At 42.1% G+C, this 20,189-nt stretch overlaps 1 protein-coding gene and 1 long non-coding RNA gene across 3 annotated transcripts; one reads left to right on the forward strand and one right to left on the reverse strand.

Moving 5' to 3' along the window:
- Positions 1 to 268: 268 nt before the first annotated feature.
- On the reverse strand, positions 269 to 6,598 carry LOC115589674 (uncharacterized). The gene is made up of 3 exons (XR_003985572.1): positions 6,506 to 6,598; positions 4,967 to 5,059; positions 269 to 431 (listed from the first exon to the last, which is right to left on the reverse strand). It is a non-coding gene; the product is annotated as an uncharacterized LOC115589674 (long non-coding RNA).
- Positions 6,599 to 7,639: 1,041 nt separating this feature from the next.
- LOC115596049 (dnaJ homolog subfamily A member 3, mitochondrial-like) lies at positions 7,640 to 14,698 on the forward strand. 2 transcript variants are annotated; one of them, XM_030441212.1, is made up of 12 exons: positions 7,640 to 7,884; positions 9,268 to 9,404; positions 9,578 to 9,661; positions 9,742 to 9,951; positions 10,061 to 10,213; positions 11,095 to 11,242; positions 11,402 to 11,466; positions 11,579 to 11,707; positions 11,913 to 12,028; positions 12,947 to 13,041; positions 13,177 to 13,324; positions 13,902 to 14,698. In XM_030441212.1, the coding sequence occupies exons 1-11, from the start codon at positions 7,680 to 7,682 to the stop codon at positions 13,308 to 13,310; spliced, it is 1,476 nt and encodes a 491-aa protein (XP_030297072.1). In that variant the 5' UTR covers positions 7,640 to 7,679; the 3' UTR covers positions 13,311 to 13,324; positions 13,902 to 14,698. The 2 variants fall into 2 exon arrangements, with proteins under 2 accessions (XP_030297072.1, XP_030297910.1); XM_030442050.1 differs by lacking the exon at positions 13,177 to 13,324.
- The last annotated feature ends 5,491 nt before the right edge of the window (positions 14,699 to 20,189 follow it).

Here is a 20,189-nt window from a genome sequence, read left to right on the forward strand (position 1 = left end):
TGTTAGCTTCATTCATGTGATAAGAGATGGAGAGAGGCTAACTTACTCAGACATTATTAAACAACACATGGTTTCTAAATCAGTCATTCCCAGAATAGGAATAGATAATGAAGGTAATGGAAGCCCTGCTCTCCATTACAGACAGAAAATGTATACATCAAATATAGTTAAAGCTTTGAAAATGCCACTGAGAGGAGACATTGGACTCCATCAAAAGCCTCAACATGTTCTTTGAAAATCTATAAAAACCACAATAGAGTGTAATTCAAAAAAAAGGTTTTATTATGTAAATAACCAGCAAAGACAACAGTGCTCACTGTCTGAGCAGGTGAAACCAGAGTCAACAAACAACTGCACGACCTGAAGGAGTTTCATCAGAAGACGGATACTCAGTTTTCCTGCTTCAGGTCCTGTGGTGGTTCGTCCGTCACCTGCAGGAAGAGAAAGAAGAGCAGTGGTAGTTTGATGTCTCTTTGTGGAGGTTTTGTGTTTGTTTGTTTTTAGAGGTTTTGTTTGTTTTTAGGGATTTTGTGTGTTTATTTTTAGAGGTTTCTTGTTTGTTTTGGGGGGTTTTGTGTGTTTGTTTTTAGGGTTTTTTGTTTGTTTTTAGGGGTTTTGTGTTTGTTTTTAGGGGCTTTTGTTTGTTTTTAGGGATTTTGTTTGTTTGTTTTTAGAGGTTTTGTGTTTGTTTTTTGTTTTTAGGGTTTTTGTGTGTTTGTTTTTAGGGTTTTTTGTTTGTTTTAGGGTTTTTTGTTTGTTTTTAGGGATTTTGTGTGTTTGTTTTTAGAGGTTTTGTGTTTGTTTTTAGGGTTTTTTGTTTTTAGGGGTTTTGTGTGTTTGTTTTTAGGGTTTTTTGTTTGTTTTTAGGGGTTTGTGTTTGTTTTTGGAGGTTTTGTGTTTGTTTTTAGGGGTTTTTGAGTGTTGGTTTTTTGGAGGTTTCTGTGTCTGTGCAGGTTTTTATTATTTTTGGAGGTTTTGTTTGTGTGTGGAGGTTTTGTTTTTGTGGTAGTTGTTTGTCCTCCACAAAGAGACCTGGGTCTATTTTTGATGAGTTTTGAGTCTCCTTTTGGAGGTTTGAGTCCCTAACTCAGCTGTATTTAACCTGAAATCACTTTTCATAATTTATTTACATGGAGTTTTAATTTAATTTGGAAGTAAATTTGAACATTTACAGGTTTTGTTTTACCGAGAAGAAATATAAACAAGTCTGGTTACATTGCCTAAATGCATTTATTTGATCTAATACATAAAGCATTCAACATGTCTATACACTGAGAGCCACATCATTAGAACCAGTGACAGGTGAAATAAATAACATGGATCATTTTGTTCCAATGCCATGTTCGGCTGTGAAACCATGAGTCCTAGCATTCATGTGGATGTCTCTTTGACAAACACCAGTCACCCAACACAGCTGCAGACCGAGTACACCCCCTCATGGCAGCAGCACTCCTTGATGGCAGTGCCCCCCCAGCAGGACAACACGCCTGCAACGCTGCAAAAACTGCTCAGGAACGACCCGAGGAACGTGGGAAAGAGCTCAAGGTGTCAACCTGGCCTCCAGATTCCTCAGATCTCAATCCAACTGAGCTTCCACTGGATGCAGTCTGAGCCAAGAACGATCCACGGGGGCCCCAACGTGGATAGGGAGTTGGTTCTGGCGCATCCAATAGATGCTCAACTGGATTGGGATCTGGAGAATGAGGAGGCCAGTTTGACACCTTGGGTTCTTTGCCATGAGGGAGTGTAGTTGGTCTGAACGGTGTTTGGGTGGGTGGTGTTCGTCAAAGAGGCTCCACAGAAATGACAGAAGTCAAAGTTTCCAAGCAGAACATTTGATTGTAACAAGATGATCAATGATCACTTCACTTCTCAGTTGTTTTAATGTTGTGGCTGAACAGTGTAGATGTTAAATATTTTTCATATTTTGCAAAAATGGAGTTTTTAACTATATTATTCATACTTTAACTGCACTTTGTCTAACAGCTTTAGTTACTAGTTACTTTGCAGATTCATATAACAATATTAAATATTCGCTGATCAAACATGATGTATTATTATAGATTAAGTTATCCAGCATTAAAAGCAAAAAGTTGAGAGCCAGTGTGCTGCATATGGAGGACAATTATTAATCAATTGATTCATTGGGTGATGTTGGTATACTTATAAAGCAATTCTGTAGAAAGACAGCTGATTTTTTAGTCTCATTCTCAGGTCGTCAAATAAAGCACTTTGTGGCCTATTAACAGGACTCAGAGAGTTGAGTTGTTAAAAGTGAGAAGACTTGTATTTTCATACACATTTTATTTCAAGATATGTATTTTTTTATATCCAGTAGCTGTAAAAACATTCCTTGAATCCTGTGGGTTTTGAGGTGGGGCCTAAGTCTGCTCTGGTTGGTCGGTTCACACAAGCCTAATAACCAGGTTTGCCTAGCAGACTACTAAGAACTGGATTGCTGTTACTGAACTTTTGTGCCTAGAACTCTATAGTGGTGAACTGGTTGTTGTAGCTTACTGCACTCAACATTGTTTATTTAACACTGTTAGCCTGAAAAGCTTTATACCGCAATGTTTCTCAAGCAAAACAACTTTCAAGGCTTCATAAAGCTTATCAAGCACTCTCTGAATGCACATTTGTGCGCTCGAGTGAAGATGTACCTGAACTGAAAACAAACCTTCAATACACTCAGAAGAAAGCAGACAAACTAACAACAGCTCAAGCTGTTTGAAGCTATCAGTTCGCTGCACCTTTACCATGAACATAACCACAACAACTGCTTCCAAACTAAAAATGTCACCACAACACAATCGGATCGTTATTAGTGGTCTGCTGGGCAGTGAGGCCAAGGGCCCTGTAACAGCTTTGTAATGATCTCTGCATGGTGTTATCAAGCAGGATGCTGTTGCAAACAGTTGCAAGGAAAATTAATTCCTGCAATTGTTTTCATTTTGTTTTATCACAGAGGTTCAACATTATCTTCAAGCAAAGGCATCGCGCCCATACACACTGAGCTCGCGAGTGAAATCGGCATGGACAGATGAGGGCAGAGACCTGGGCCGCTTCCGGGGCGTCAGGCTAGCTTTTACCGTGGCCCTGAGCATGTCCCTAGCCAGGCACGAGGCCCAACTAAACACGCACACTTTGTGTACGATTCTACCAACCATAGGTGTGTAACAACAGGGGCCTGTAAGTTGGCGGGATGGCACAAGGGCTCGTAGGATACGGTATTACCAATACCAGCAGCTGATCAAAGGCCTGACTACTGCCATTCATAGAAAACACAGCTATCAGCTCCGATGGACAGCACTCGGGCATTTGCCATTGAAGATAGCTGAAGTCCGGTCAAGTTAACCTTTAACTTACAATGATAACACCAGGTTTGCCTGGCAGACCACTAACAACTGGATTACTGTCACTGAACTTTTGTCCCTAGAAAGCTCTTTACCACGAGGACTCAAAAACAACATGTCTCTGCTCAGTTCTGATGGTGTTGTAGCACTTAATTCACTGCACTTCTACCACGAATAAGAACGCCAATGTTAACACCAGGCTCTGCAAAACATAGTTTATACACTCAAAGGACGCAGACAAACTAACAACTGCTCAAGCAAAACCTTACACAGGCTGACAGAATTTAACATGTTTCTGGTCATTCTGCTGGTGTTTGGAGCTCAGTTTGCTGCATCTCTACCATGAATGAGACCACAAGAACCGCTTCTAACCCAAAAACTTCACCACCGCACAGTTGCACGTCAGAAATACGATCCTTATTAGTGGCCTGCTGGTCGAATAGGGCCGAGGCTTATGTTAATGTTGAACCTACATAAATGAAGCTTCCCATTTGAAATGTTTAAGTCTTAGCTCAAAACCCACAGGGTTCAAAGGAAGAGGAAGCCATTTAAACAGGTTTTGTTTTACTTAGAGGAAATATAAACAGGTCTGGTTACAGTGCCCAAATGCATTTATTTGATCTAATTCATAAAGTATTTAACATGTGTATACACTGAGAGCGACAACATTAGAACGAGTCACAGGTGAAATAAATAACATGGATCATTGTGTTCCAATGCCATGTTCGGCTGTGAAACCATGAGTCCTAGCATTCATGTGGATGTCTCTTTGACAAACACCAGTCACCCAACACAGCTGCAGACCGAGTACACCCCCTCATGGCAGCAGCACTCCTTGATGGCAGTGCCCCCCCAGCAGGACAACACGCCTGCAACGCTGCAAAAACTGCTCAGGAACGACCCGAGGAACGTGGGAAAGAGCTCAAGGTGTCAACCTGGCCTCCTGATTCCCCAGATCTCAATCCAACTGAGCTTCCACTGGATGCAGTCTGAGCCAAGAACAATCCACGGGGGCCCCAACGTGGATGGGAGTTGGTTCTGGCGCATCCAATAGATGCTCAACTGGATTGGGATCTGGAGAATGAGGAGGCCAGTTTGATACCTTGGATTCTTTGCCATGAGGGGGTGTAGTTGATCTGAACGGTGTTTGGGTGGGTGGTGTTTGTCAAAGAGGCTCCACAGAAATGACAGAACTCAAAGTTTCCCAGCAGAACATTTGATTGTAACAAAATGATCAATGCTCACCTCACTTGTAAGTTGTTTTAATATTGTGGCTGAACAGTGGAGATATACATGTTAAATAAAATACAATTATATAATTTCTATTTATATATAAATGAGATCAAATAAATGCAGGCGTTCTGAACAGACAGACTGTTTATATTCCCTCTCAGTAAACAAAAAACATTTAAAATACTACTAAATTTAAAGAGTAGTGTCCCAACAGAGACACTATAGTGGCTTCTACCAACCCAAACTGTCGGTATTCAACGACTTGTGAATGAGACTCGACTACCCTCTAGAATCATTTACTGATCCTAGAGTATTAATGAACAGCAACTGACACATCTCACACTTTCTGCCTTTAATTTTTGCGCCTATACTGCACTGACCTTGTTGGACCAGGTGTCTCTCCTCTCCGGGTCTGATCACCATAAACGTCAGAGCTGTTCCACCTGAAGCTGAAGACAAGTCCCACTGTTCACCTGGAGAGAGGAGGAAGCACTTTAATATAACATGATGACTACATGCATATGTGTGTGTGTTTGCATATATATACTCTGATTATAGTAGTATAAAAGAAGATGTAATCAGATTACAGACAAAAAGGGGATTTCTTACAGGATTATAATTTCATAATAAAGAATGATATAGCAGTCTGTAACCATGTGCATGACATCAGTTCAGGAGTCTCACATCACTCTGCACTATAAAATCTGCTATAATCTGATTTAATAAATGTGTTTTTAAAGGTAAACCAAAAATAAACCAAATGTATTAAATCCTGAGAACATTTAGTGATTTATAGATGAGTAATATGATTTTAAAGTCTATCTTTTGACAGACATGGAGTCAGTGCAGTGATTTAAACAACACGTTAAACCAGAACTGAGACAAACACACTAAATACATTCTGTGCAGCTACAATGAGGCTGCATATTGTGTGTATAAACTACTTTAGCTGCTCACAATGACCTTCTAGATGCTGACATACTAACATACTGAGACATTATTAAACACAACAGGTGGAGCCTGTTAGCTAACTGTGCTGTACTCAGATATTCAGCTGTAATGATGCTAGTATTAACAAGCTAACATTACACAGCAGGATAAAGCCTTCATGCTAACACTCTCCAACAGACACACACGTTAGCTAACATGCAAACCTGTCTGTAAAAACACGACGATTAAATGACTCAGACGTCTTTATAAGTTCGTTATAGTATCAGTACCCGTTAATAAAGGCAGCTGAGCCGCTGCTAACGTGTTTCCCAAACCTGCAGTGCATCTGCAACAGCTTTAAAGTCAGCTAGCTAACATAGCATTACCACGCACTTACACTGACCAGCTAACGTTAGCTAAACAGCTTTATGCCGTTCTAAATAATAATAAATAAATAAAAACTTCATGCCGACTTTATCGAAACTACCGTCTTGTATGTAGATAGTGACCAAAGTTTAGTCAACTGTGCATTATTCATGTAATTAACATGGCAGAGATAAAACTGACCAAAATCACTATGGAGTTTGGTGCATGGAACAAAACACAACGTCCATCACGGATTTAATTGGATATTATTACAGGATTATGTTCCAGCCGAATTTACCTCAACAATTAACAGTTAAATGAGACGTCTTCAGCTTCAGTTCAGAGTTATTTCAGAAACATTTGAGGCAAAAAGAAATCTCACGGACATGAAAATGAGGCTGGCTCCCTTTTAACCCGCACGTAAGTAACTTGCTGTGCTCAAACAGCGCATGAAGGTAGTTAATATGTGGAGCTGCTGATATATGAAGGAACATCACCTGAGTTTATTACCTGAGATCAGTAAGTATCAACTATCTGTACACCTCCCACACAGACATGAATACACCTGTACTGAGCAGGTAACTGGACACATAAAGCAGATTCGTACAGAACAGTTTACTCACCGTGTTCGTGTCCTCAGAGAAGAGCCGCTCCAAACAGAGTGACGATAAGTCAGCCATTATTTATACACATCTGAGGTTTTGGAGGGAAATGCGCTACTTTCGCGCGGGAAACGAGTGAGACCGCCCCTTTTGGCTCGCTCCACCTGGATTTGTCAGAAAATCTGTGGGCTGGACTTAGTTGACGTGGTTTACGTCATTCTAACCAGAGAACTCTCTAACAAGTCAAAGTTGTTTAGCTCAGTTGGTAAAGTAGGAGTTCTGTGTGCACAGATTTACTTTTATCCTGAGTTCGAGTCCCTGCCGGAGAAACTCAACTGCATCATATTTACTGTAACTTCTCTTGTCAAAAGTTAAGATAAAAATTAATGGAACAAACACTGATGAACACAGGATACACAAAAAGTTACTTTCTTATTGATATTTCTCTGGTCTTCATTTGTTATTAATCCAAAACTAACTGAATGTAATCAAGTTACATTACTTTAATATTGTAATCCGGTGCATTCAGGTAATTTGGACACCTCAGCTCAAGTGTTACTGATTTCTGTTCTGTACTTTTACCATAAAATTAATTAAATTAAATGTGAACGATGACTTCATGGGGATGATGTCACAGAAAGGGGCGGGGTACACATTATGTATCAATCTATTTCTTACCTTTTTATTATATATTGTTTATTTTGTACTTTTATTAATGTTTATTGATTAGGCTGTTGTGACACGCAGATATCCCCCTTTGCAGGACCAATAAAGGAATTCTGATCATGGGAATTGTATGAGGAGGTCAGTGACGTGATATTCTGATCAGTCATAAATAATTAAATGTTTCTAATATCTGATCATGTTGTGTTTGTTGTGGAGCTGTTGAAAAAAGAGATTCTGGGAAAAACGGGACAGATGGCATCTCTAGTTTCACCATAAAGTTACATTTTTGCCGAATAATGAATCCACCTCTTCAGTTTCTTAACAGACTCTTCAGGGTGAATCATCGCTCTGCACTGTTATGACTAAATAATAATAATTTCATAAATCTAGCACTTCTAAGCGGAAACAGCAGACTAACTCGAGCCTCGGCAGTTAATAACCGTCAGTACATCCCAACTGGAACTTTATTTCAGAGGATCAACCCGCACATGCGCAGACCGCCGCCGCTGACACCGGTAGTGACGTTAAAATGGCGTCCTCCGCTGCCCGGCTTACGACACGCTGGTTGTCAGCATCAGTTTCTTCTGGACACCGTAGCGGTCTCTTTCTCAATGTCTCCTCCAGACACAGAGGGGTTTATTCGGGGACGGTATCGCAGACGCACCGGGGAGGGGTAGCGGTTAGCCTGAGCTCCTCGACGCACCGGAGTGACATGACATTGAGGGGACTGACAGGTGAGACAGCTAGCTAACTGTTAGCATAACATCTTGAAAGTTTGTTACATCAGCTGCTCTCTGTCACTGTTCATGACACAACCACAGTCTGTTGAAGGGAATAAAGCTCAGCGGTGTTCAACATCAGAGTGTACAACTAGCTGCATGCTATCATAGTTAGCCTCGGTCTGATCCAGCTGCTCTGTCTAACTGTTTTGCAGTATTACATGAGTAACTGCATCAACAGTGACCTTGTCATCACAGCACCTTCATGCTAGCACCATTTGTTTGTCTTGCCATGTTGTTGTTGGGTTTTTAGTTTGCATGTAGTGTAGATTCTGCCTCAATCATGTAGCTGCAGGATTTAATAAACGTGTAACAGTCTTGAACGAATGTAACGTTTCTGTCAGGGGATTGTAAAGCAAAACCACATGTCTGAAGCCCTGACTTTACTTTCCCTCCTTTACATTTACCAGAGAAAGACTGCACTCATTGTTCCTCTCAAATATTTGCTTGGTTCTTTGTAGGATGTGTCTTCATGTGCAAAATAGTGGGTCGTGATAATAAACATCTGATGCATTCCTGCTCAAAAGAAATGTGCAACACTAAATTGAGCCATTCTTCTAAGACAATTCATTTTAGAAAGTCTGTGTCAAGTAGAGAAGATAAAGGGAACTATTAGAGTAATTTATCCTTTGTAGTTTGCTGTAAACACTAGTCAGTGATGCTGTACTGGAAAGACAGCTTGGTGCAGTCGGTACAGGGTTCTTTGCGAGAAGTATATTGTTTATATCTACACTCAGGGACTTTTATATACCCAAACTACCTTACATTTAGTATGCCAAGAAAACACCAGGATGTCCTACTACATCTGTTGGCAAGCCAGCATGCTTCTCTGGCTGTACTGACCCACAATCCTCTGCGCAGTGGAAGACAGGTCACATATGTCACGGTGCGTCACGCAAATTTAAACAAGGCAGAGATTGCAGAGATCACATGGCAGCTTACTGACAGATGACAGATGGAAGCACATTTAAGTGTAAGCTACCATGTTCTTTGTACTCCAAAATGTTGTGCGAAGTATTCAGGAGCAGGAGGGTCAAAGGTCACGGTGCACTGTCACGTCTCCACACTGTGTGCGTACTGTCGGCAACAGTGTGTACTTTGTAAGTGCAGCTGCAGCACGTACTGAAGATACAAATAAATAGTATGCAATTTGGAACATGCGCATAATTTTGTATTTCTTGACGACATGTTGGGAGACTTGTTGATGATGACAGTGAATGCTACATATGCTTATATGTTGCACAAAAACCCTCATTATTAAATACTGTAGATGTGTCATCGGCATCTTAACGTACTGTAATAATTTAATAGTCCTGTTCTGATTCTTTTTCTCTGCAGGCACAAAATGTCCCAATGCCACGACCTGCCACTCTTTCCACACCAGCAGCAGGTCTGCAAACAAGCAGGACTTCTATGGAGTCCTGGGTGTCTCCCGCACCGCCACACAGAAGGACATCAAGAAAGCTTACTACCAGGTCAGCGCGGCATTTCTCTGTATGAAGCTGTTGTGAAGAAATACCTGCAATGCCTGTTTACCTGGAACTTTTATACTTGTTTGGACACCTTTTTAAGAAAAAGGGTTTTAAATCAGATGCTTCCTCGTTCTCTGCCCTCATCTTTTTATTCCTACTATTTGTTTTACCTCCAGTTGGCAAAGAAGTACCACCCAGACACCAGCCCAGATGACCCAGACGCCAAAGAGAAGTTTGCCAAGCTGGCCGAAGCCTATGAGGTACAAAACCGATGACGTAGAAGTGTCAGAGATGATTTAGTCCCCTCTCCAGCTGTTGTTAAAGGAGTGTGTGTGTGAAGGTGCTGAGTGACGAGGTGAAGAGGAAGCAGTATGACACGTACGGAGCGGCAGGATTCGACCCAAACCGCGCCGGGCAGAACCAGCAGCAGTACTACAGGACAGGAGGGACCAGTATCGACCCCGAGGAGCTCTTCAGGAAGATCTTTGGAGAATTTACCGGAGGAATGCACTTTGGAAACATGCACAACATGTTTGAACAGAGGCCCGAGGTCAGAACTCCCATCGCTGTAGCAACAACACTTACATTAAGAATGAGCTTAACAGACATGCACAGAATGTGTCGTTGAGGTTTGAGTGACATATCTGTTTCCCCTACAGTTTGTGATGGAGCTTTCGTTTTCTGAGGCAGCGAAGGGCGTAAGTAAGGAGCTGAGTGTGAATATTGAAGACGACTGCCCGAGGTGTGAAGGGAAGGGCAGCGAGCCGGGCACCAAGGTGTCCCAGTGTAGCTACTGCAACGGAACTGGCATGGTGAGTTTCACGCTGGCAGGAAGAAGCAGGGCACTTAAAGGGATAGTTCGGGTTTTTTTGAAGTGGGGTCATATAAAGTACATATCTATAGTCGATCTGTTTCCTACCGTAATCACCGATCAGCGCAGCCTCAGTTTGGAGAAGTAGAGAGCCGCTCCAGCCCAGACGCTCAGCTTTGTACTGCAGTGAACGGGGTCCAGCAAAAAAGAGAAATTAACCACCTAAAACAAGACTCACCTAAAAAATCTATACAAGTTCAAGTGTATGTTGTATAGGTAAAATTCACACCGCTTTACATCGCCGTCAGACCGCGCTTTCTTTTGGCACTACATTTTCTCAACCGCAGAACCTCCGTATCCCTACGCATGAGCGTAACTGGGCAACAGCTGATCTGCGAGCGGCAGCTGGACGAGAGGTTTACTTTAGATAAAAACTAAACTTAACTCTCCGTATCCTTCCGCATCAGCGCTCATGCGTAGGGATACGGGGGTTCTGCGGTTGAGAAAATGTAGTGCCAAAAGAAAGCGCGGTCTGACGGCAATGTAAAGCGGTGTGAATTTTACCTGTACAACATACACTTGAACTGATGTAAAAAACATTTTACGTGAGTCTTGTTTTAGGTGGTTAATTTCGCTTTTTCTCTGGACCCCGTTCACTGCAGTACAAAGCTGAGCGTCTGGGCTGGAGCGGCTCTCTACTCCTCCAAACTGAGGCTGCGCTGATCGGTGATTACGGTAGGAAACAGATCGACTATAGATATGTACTTTATATGACCCCACTTCAAAAAACCCGAATTATCCCTTTAAACCTGTGGTGCTGTTGTCAAGCTTGGGTGGTTTTCTGATAGTCAGCCACATTACTGACTGCGTCGCTCCCCGCAGGAGACTCTCAACACGGGTCCTTTCATGATGCGCAGCACCTGCCGACGCTGCGGCGGGAAGGGATCGATCATCATCACGGCCTGCATCATGTGTCGAGGTTCAGGTCAGACCAAGAAGAGGCAGACGGTCACTGTACCTGTACCTGCTGGTAGGTGATGAAGGATGACTCAAATTCAGATCTGTTTGGACAAGAGCAATATAAAGATCCCTGGCATGTCTCAGTGTATTTGAACTAGGCCTTAATCTCGTGTCAGATGCATTGTGACCTGCAGGCATGAATACTGACTTCTGTGACGTTCTCTCACAGGAGTGGAAAACGGTCAGACGGTGCGCATGTCGGTAGGAAGTAGAGAAATCCTCATTACATTCAGGGTGAGTTTTTATTTGTTTGTTTTTGAAGCATTTAAGGAGTTACTGAATTCTACTGATGTGCTGGAGTGATATTAGACTTTGAAACGTTGTAATCTGTCGTGTCTCTGAACAGGTCCAGAGAAGCCCGGTGTTCCGGCGAGATGGACTCAACATCCACTCGGATGTGTTCATCTCGATAGCTCAGGCCATCCTGGGGGGCACAGCCACAGGACAGGGCCTCTATGAAACCATCAGTATGGTGGTGAGTATGAAGAAGAGCAGCCAAGTATAGACAACATTCAGCCTCACGCCTCAGTTTCACCTCACAGCTGGTGTTGACACTGTTTTCTGAACTCTAAAGCAACTAAATACTATTGATAAAAAATGGTTCTCAAGTTTAAATTCCGGTTTCAGGAGAGAAGATTCCTGTTGTCTGTCCTGTGTTTCAAAGTCCTCTGTGTTTTCAGATTCCTCCCAGCTGCCAGCCTGATCAGGTGATCCGGCTGCAGGGGAAAGGCATCCGGAGGATGAACAGCTACAGCTACGGAGATCACTACGTTCACATCAAGATCCGAGTGCCAAAGTAAGACCTGCAGAGATACTCTATGAACGTATGTCAAGACTACTCTGCCTAGCTAGATAATGTTGCTGTAATAGAAGCTGTCATCTCATTTTTTATGTCTTCATGTTTTACTACTCTTCATGTGAAACTATATACACTTATATACAGGGTTCGTACGGGTGCTTGAAAGCCTGGAAAGTGCTTGAATTTTAATGTTGCATTTTCAAGGTCTGAAAAGTACTTGGATTTTAGTTTGAGTGCTTGAAAGTGCTTGACATTATAACTCTGTGTCTTGGCAACATTGGGATCAGACTGGATAATTTGCTTATTGCAAGGAGAAATAAAATCAGTGTGTGTGTGTGTGTGTGTGTGTGTGTGTGTGTGTGTGTGTATCATCACACATGCAGCCTGGTAACAATAGAGAAGGATGGCTGAGAAAAGGGTGAATTTGATGCAATTTGAACTGATGACATGTTCAGTATTAATAAACTTTGATGAATAAGCGACAGCTTGAAAAAGTTTATGTCAAAAAAGAAAATTACAGGGTGATCTCAGGTCTCTCTTTGTCTCGGTGCGAGTGTGCCTGAAGAACGCCAAGTGGCTTCCCTTCTTTTGGATAAAACTTTGTGTTCTCCTTTAATTTCTAAAGTTTTTGCTATTATGAAACATCATTTTAGATGTTTACAGCATATTACAATGTGCATAATTGTGATAAAAAATGAAAATAATAATCATGAGTATATATATTCCTGAAGATATGTAGCGATAAGGTGCTGGAAAAGTTCGAAAATGACCCTTAAATGTGCTTGAAAAGTGCTTGAATTTGGCCTTGAGAAATGTGTACGAACCCTGTATATATCTTCACACTATCGGGTAGGAAGAGTTATACATGATTCAGTTTTTCATTATTAAATGGTTTCTGGTGTGTTGTTCCTGCAGGAAGTTAACACGTAGGCAGCGCTCTCTGTTGCTGACATACGCAGAAGAGGAGACGGATGTTCAGGGGACGGTCACCGGTGTCAGTCCCTCTGCAGGTGAGAGTTACACACACACAGTTCAACATTACTTCAGTGTAGTATGCAGACAGACACGTAGAAACACATAGTCAGTGCCGGTTGCGCCGCAGCGGTGTCAGTAGTTGAGCTAATGCAATGTGCATTTGTGTCCAGGAGGGGGCAGCAGCACTTCAGGTTCTGGTTCGAAGTCGAGAAGCTCAGAGGAGAGACAGGACAAGCAGCAGCAGCAGGAGGAGGAGAAGGAAGAAGGAGGCTTCTTCTCTAAACTAAAGAAATTATTCAGCTGACACTCAGGCTGCAGGTGGGAGCTTCAAACAGCCGCAGAACCTCTGTCGTCTTTCCCAACACACTGATATGTGGAAAACATAACATTACATTCAGCAGCACTGTGCAATTAATGAATTCAGCTCAATTAATCTCTGCTCAAGTAATTTACTTTCAGAGCACATTTAAAAACAAATGTTAGGGTTGGTTAGTGTTCCTGCAGAGCTCTGTAGCTACACTAAGTTATCTCCTTGATACTGTTACAGGGACTTTCTAGTGTTTTATTGTACAAATTCTTCATATTCTGCTTCATGTTGAGCCTGGCTCATTTATTGATTAGAATCCAAATCTTTACATTTGACCATTTTCAGCCAGGAAAGTCTTCCTCCACCAATACTGAATTCCTGACTGTAGAGAGATTTAGTTTGCCTGACACACATTAAAGCAGTTCCACTGATGTTAAAGATATCAGGAAAGTGACATTTACTATTTGATTCAACATTACTTGTTGGATGCTGGACTGACAGACTGTCCTCTTGACCTGGCTGCAGTCCTTCCTCCCCATGAGAAACCTGCGCTAGTCACATACTTAACTTGCTCTCTTCCCTCTCCAGGTGGAAAATGACGGTAAACATGCTGAAGCGCGAAAAGAAAACCGCTGACTGGGCCTCCATGCTGTCTCCTCATGCTGTGGATGGATTGAGCTCGGAGGAGGAGGAGGAGGAAGAAGAAGAAGAGAGGCAGAGTGGCGTTTGTGTTGACACAGTCGCACATTGTTGAAGCTGCGGTTGGCAAACAGGCCGCGACGACGCCAGGTCCACCCACACACGTTCTGACCCGACACCACAGGCAGGTGCTGAGCTGAGAGACTCCGGGACTTCTGGATGAGGAACACCATGACGGCTACGGAGGATTGTTGTTACTGTGGTGCAATAACTCTGCTGCCTGCGTCCCGTGTCTGAAACCACACTCCTCATTGAGTCACAAAGTGCTCCACAGACAGTTACGCTATATTTAATGAAACCAAGAAACAAAAAAGTCGTACAAGAAACATTACAAGGTCAACTTACAAAAACAAAAAGAAAGGATGACGACCCTGTAGCACCCAGTAATGTAGTAGTATTGTGAAAATGTAATAAAATTTGCACGTAACCGGATCTGAAAATGTAATAAAACCCAAAAATGTTTAAAAATGTTATCACTGTATCATCTGAATGGGACGCTGTCAGTTTAATGAATAAAACAGACACATTGGATGATAACTGAAACAAAGTTAAATGGGTTTTAGGAAAATTTACTACTAACAATTTAGTGTTTGTGCTCAAATTTAAGACTCACTGCACATTAAAACTTCCACAATCTGTTCCTGTTAAATGTTACGGCCAAAAATAAAGTGAATCTGTCTCACTGATGCTTTGTTGTTGTTGTGTGTGACAACAAAACTGTACAAAAATAACATTTCTGAAGCATTTTCATTTCTGTTGTGACGCTACAAGTCAACAATAGGTGGCGGTGTGAGTCAGTAATGAGTCATGATTTGCTGGATCGGTGCGTCTGACACTTTCCTCAAAGCTCACACTCTCTGACCGTCTGACCGTCGCCCTCTTCATCACTTTGTGAGGGTCGTGGAGAGCGCCGGGCTGCAGACGGGGGGGTTTCCAGCTGTGCCCAGACTCGGAGTGGTCAGTCTGCACAAACAGCACTCGTGGGGCCTCACAGGGGAGAGCTATGATTTAATATGAAGTCAGTGTTACATATGGAACAGGGGCTGTGTCGTGCATGCATTACTGTTACATAATCCAAAACTTTTAAATCACGTAACCATAATTACATAACGACATTATGTTCATGGACCCTCTGCTGCCTGATAGTTGTTAAGATCATCCGGTTGATGCTGCGTTCTGACAGAAGCCTCCATGTGTTGTATATCACATCAGAGGAACGGAGAAGGTCCTGTTAATCTTCATGTGTGCTTCAGCTCAGTTTTCTATAATCTCAACATCTCTTAGATTCACTATACTTTTTATTTACGTGTTTGAAGGAAGGCGAACAGGATCCGTATGTTCAGAACAGCTTTTAGTTTATAATTACATTAAGGACATCATGTTTATGTCTTTGGTAGGAGAGGGTACAATCTGTTCCAGGGTCACATCAACATCTTTCATTGGGTTCTCTGTGAACATCGCTCTGTCTGAACACAATTTTGAAGTAAGACTGAAGTAAAAGATATAAAGAAGTAAAGACTGATACTTGCCAACTCTCCTGAGTTTCCCAGGACACTCCTCTCCTCTCCCAGTTTCCTCTTGCTGTCACAATTCTCCCTTATTTCTCCAAATTTATGACATTTCTTTAAACCTTTTTTCCCCCTTTAAGTTTTCACAGCCTGTTGCTGACAGAGTTCAGTCTGCTGTCCTGTTGCACCTCGTCCTCCTCAAATGAAGAAGGGAGCGAATAATTAAACACATTTCAGACGCCCCGGAGAGAAGAATTCCCGTTTCTTTCTTCTTAAAGCGAAACTCTAGCCAGAAAGCAACCGAGGCTTTATTTGCGATTGAATATGAGTCAAACGTTCGTGTAAAAGCAAAGAGGCACTTTTAGGATTTACCGTAGTTTTGTTTTCGGGCAAGCTAATTTTCAGTGGGAAAGGGGGCGCTGGTACGCTAGCTTTTTGTCTGCCATGATGGTGGCGTTCCGGAGATGCTACTGCTAACGTGAGTGGTCCAAAAACTCTCTTTTTAGTAAACTCTGTGTACACAAACAATGTTCTCAATGCTCGTGTTCATGTGTAGAGACCCTGGTGATACTACGAGCAAAGTTTCATGTTGTGTCGAGCCTTCTTACTGTTTTAACAATAGAGATTTTGACGCTAGCGTACGCTTGAAAATTAGCTTGCCCAAAAACGAAACTACTGTAAATCTTAAAAGTGCCTCTTTCGTTGCAATTATGCTTACACACGAAAGTTTGACTCGTATTCAGTCACAAATGAAGCCTCGGTTGCTTTCTGGCGAGAGTTTCACTTTAAGTTTTAAAGTCGGGGGGGTGTAACGTCTGCCTCGTTGAATGTTCTTCCAGTCACGAGGACAGCGCCATGAATGAATGAATGAACAATTGAGAATTATTCTGCTTAGAATAGAAATGGTGTTGCATTTCACTTATTGTTTTGTTAATTTCCATCCTCAAATGTCACCAAATGCAGGAAACACAGTCCTTACATCTCAATTTTTGGTTATGAAACCCTCCTTATTTTCAAGGTCCCAAGGTTGGGAAATCTAAATGTTACACACCAGACATAGAAAACAGAAAAAGCAATTGAGTTCACGTGTCAGTCGCCTATTTTTAGATGTCTCACCCATGTTTACATACATGCTAACTTTGGTGCAGGATGATATTGTACAGGCTGCCTTCATTTTTCAGTGGGAATGACTTCAATTAGATTTTTTTCATTCTTTTTCTTAATCTCGGTGAAGCCTCGTCTCTACTCTCTTCACCTCTTTAACACAATTTTCATGTTTTTCAGTTGTGTTTTTAATCACCTTTTCATGGGCTGACTGTCATATCAGGAAGTGGAGGGTAATGTGGTGGTGTTTGAGCATTTGTAAGCATGAAACCACTTCATTTTTTAACATCCGGACATTTCCAAACATGATCTTTCCCAAACCCTAACGAGTGTTCATCTTTCATTAACCTAATATGACCATTAGCACATTGAAAGAGACAAACAGTTCAGATATTATTTGTATATATTTGTGCGATTGGGTTGTTTTTCCTGACCTCTCAGTCTGACTCTTGTGCTTTTGTAACATGTTTATTTTACCCTGGAGATCAATAAAGTATCATACTTACTGAATTAATTGATTGATTGGTGAACTCTGCCGGATTTATTTGATATTTCAGAACTTTATACACAACATTAAACATCTCTGAACATAAAGTCTTAGAGTGGAGTAACTTAGAGTAACTGACCACATCTTCCTCTGAGGGTACAAATAACCTTAAACCTTTTTTTGGAGGGGCTGGTGAGACACTTTCAAAACCAAGGTTGGCACCAAGCTGAATAAGAACAACTTCCTGAGAGAGTCAGGAGACGCGGGGCTTTCACTCAACGACTCTCTACAGAAACACAGAGCTGTACATTATGTTGAACGTTGAATGGGAGCAGACAGACGACAAAAAAAGCCTTTACAGCGTGATTAAGTGACAGATTTCGACCCGGGCGGCCAGACTTCATCAAAGTCAATAGACGGCAATTAAATGTTGGACAGAAACACACCGACTTCCAGACATTATTTGACCTCGCCGGGCCATAAAGGCAGAAACACATATAGACTCTCGGTTATACAAACACATAAAAGCTCCCGTCTGCCAATCAACGTGTGACTGGCAGCTGGTTGCTGGGAGTAACTGGGAAAAAGTCGGCAGGCATCATGGGAAGTGATAATGGACTTTACCCCCCTTTTAGCGCCACAATACCAACGGCCTCGCATCTTCAGAGTGGTGGAGGGTAATTGGACTCGTTGGGGGCTCTTGTGTTACTATTGCAGGCTGGATGGATGATTATATTTCGCAGCTCAGGAATGCCGTCTGTGTGGGCAGGAGACGGTGATTGACGGAAGCCTGAAGAGCACATTTAGAGAGGATGAATGTATGGAAGTCTCACAGCTGGTGACAGACAGCGTGAGAGATTTAAGGCCCTCTCCACGCCTGGAAGCATCCCGTCCTAAAGCCTGCTTTACCAGGATGCTGCCGGTCGCTCCTCTGGGAACACGGCTTTGTTTTATGCGGAGAGAGCTAAGCCTGGGATTTGTCCGCTATCTTCCCACTGGGGTCGGCCGAGTCTCGAGGAGGACACTTGAGGTTATATATGTGGAGGCCTGCAGCTCCTAGCGAGACCTGGATGGCGTGTAATCCTTTTATTTAACAAGTGAATCACACACAGGAACCAGAAACTGTGGATGTACAGAACACAACCACAAATCACCAGGGTTTTATCTCCGTTATGAGCTCTGACGCCCTTCGACTCGGTTCTTCGCCGGCGTGTTTTCATCTACAGTATCACGATTCACAGCCAGGGTTAAAGGTTCGACTCCTGCAGGGGCCACACACATTTACAAACCAGTGAACAGATGAAACACCGACCTCGCTCTCTCTCCTGGCACTTACCGCCTCACATGTTGAGGATCTGGATGGTCGCTCTTTTCTGTTTTACTGTCTCCTGTACATCTGTAAAATCTAAATCTTGTGGATCAGGCACCACCTGTCGCTGCCTTTTACCTGCTCCGTCGTCCTCTTGTATAATGTTCTTGTAAATGTTATTCTGCCAATTAAAATCTGTGAACTACATCAAATGTCACGTCTGTATTTCTTTATTTTCCTCACTTGAATGGAGGGCCTGAGGATGTTGCTCGCCGTACAGACTGTAAAGCTCACTGAGGCAATGTGATTGTGATTTCGGGGCAACATAAATAAAAGTTTTATTTGAATTTATTTGACATGGTTCTGGAAGTTATCTTGGATGTTTTTCACATGACATTCATTTTGGTACATTTAATTAAAACAAAAAAACCCTAATTGCCTGCATGGAGCTCCACTTCTGTGAGCCTGTGCGCTGACCCTGCATGACACAGAGAAAATGAAATTAAAGAAATGATGCTTTTTTAATGACAACATAAATTCCAAGTAGTTAGAAAGCTTTCACACAAGTTCAGTGTGTGTTCGGTGTGCGTTCGGTGTGAGTTCAGTGTGCGTTCGGTGTGAGTTCGGTGTGTGTTCGGTGTGTGTTCGGTGTCACAGAGACTTCAAGTATCTTCTAATGACGACCTGAGAATATTACTGAAGAGACGCAGGTGGATCAGTGCAGGTGAAATGTTTTTTGCTGCAGGAGTCAGAACTTTAAAATCTGTTTTAGTAAAAATCTCCGGTATAAACTTAAAGGAGCACTACGTAGTTTTGGGGAAGAAATCCTTATCGGAAGAGAAACATCTTCGCTGACAAACTAAGTCAACAATCTGTCTTTGTTTTTGTGTTTGAATAAACAAACTGAACTTAAAGTACAACAAAGTTTCATACCATTTTACTTTGTTCATATGTGGCGGACCCTGCCACCTCTCTAGCTTCAAACAGTGTTCTGGGACCTTATTTTTCTTATAAGAACAGCTTATTTATTCACTTACGGAAAAAAAAAAATGTTATTGCCACATTTATATTGCAAATACTTAAATTCTGAGTTTGAAATTCTTCTAAAAAACTACATACTGTCTCTTTAATATGTATGACAGAAGTTTAAGCAACACAATCTCAGGCGTGTCGACACTCTTGTAAGACACCATTGTATGTTACTTTTAAACTATTCCTGTTTCTTTTGAATGTTTTGTAAATTGTGATTTAATCAGCACATCTTCATCAGATTAAAACAACCTTATAGGTCGCACTCTCTCCCATGATTTCCCTGGATGAGGTGAGTGGAAAGGTCAAGAGAGGCGTAAATGAAATTAAACCAGCGTCGCCACTTGCCTGGACTGCCCAGCAGGATAAATAAAGACAGAAAAATAGGGGTTAAAACACAACAATGCACTAAGATAAGGGATTTATTGACGTGAGTGTGAGAAATCTGCAGCTCTACACGAGGAAGACACTTTATTATGTTATTATGAAAACACTGTGGCTGTGGCTGAGGCTGTAACATATGCCGAATTTACATGAAGGCCTAAGTGGTTAAGAATTATTCAGAAAAAGCACTTCACAAAGATTATAAAGTGTCTCCTAACTCAACAACGCACTAAATTGAGCTATTTTCTAAGGGAGTCTGGGGGATTTCTCTCCCTCCTTCGTCTCCTTGCTGTTGTTGACTGTAGCTGATGTTCCTGCTGTGAACTACAACATCTGCTGCGCTGCAAAACGTTCTC

The sequence above is a fragment of the Sparus aurata genome, chromosome 1, assembly GCF_900880675.1.
Source record: "Sparus aurata chromosome 1, fSpaAur1.1, whole genome shotgun sequence".
Taxonomy (NCBI): Eukaryota; Metazoa; Chordata; class Actinopteri; order Spariformes; family Sparidae; genus Sparus; species Sparus aurata.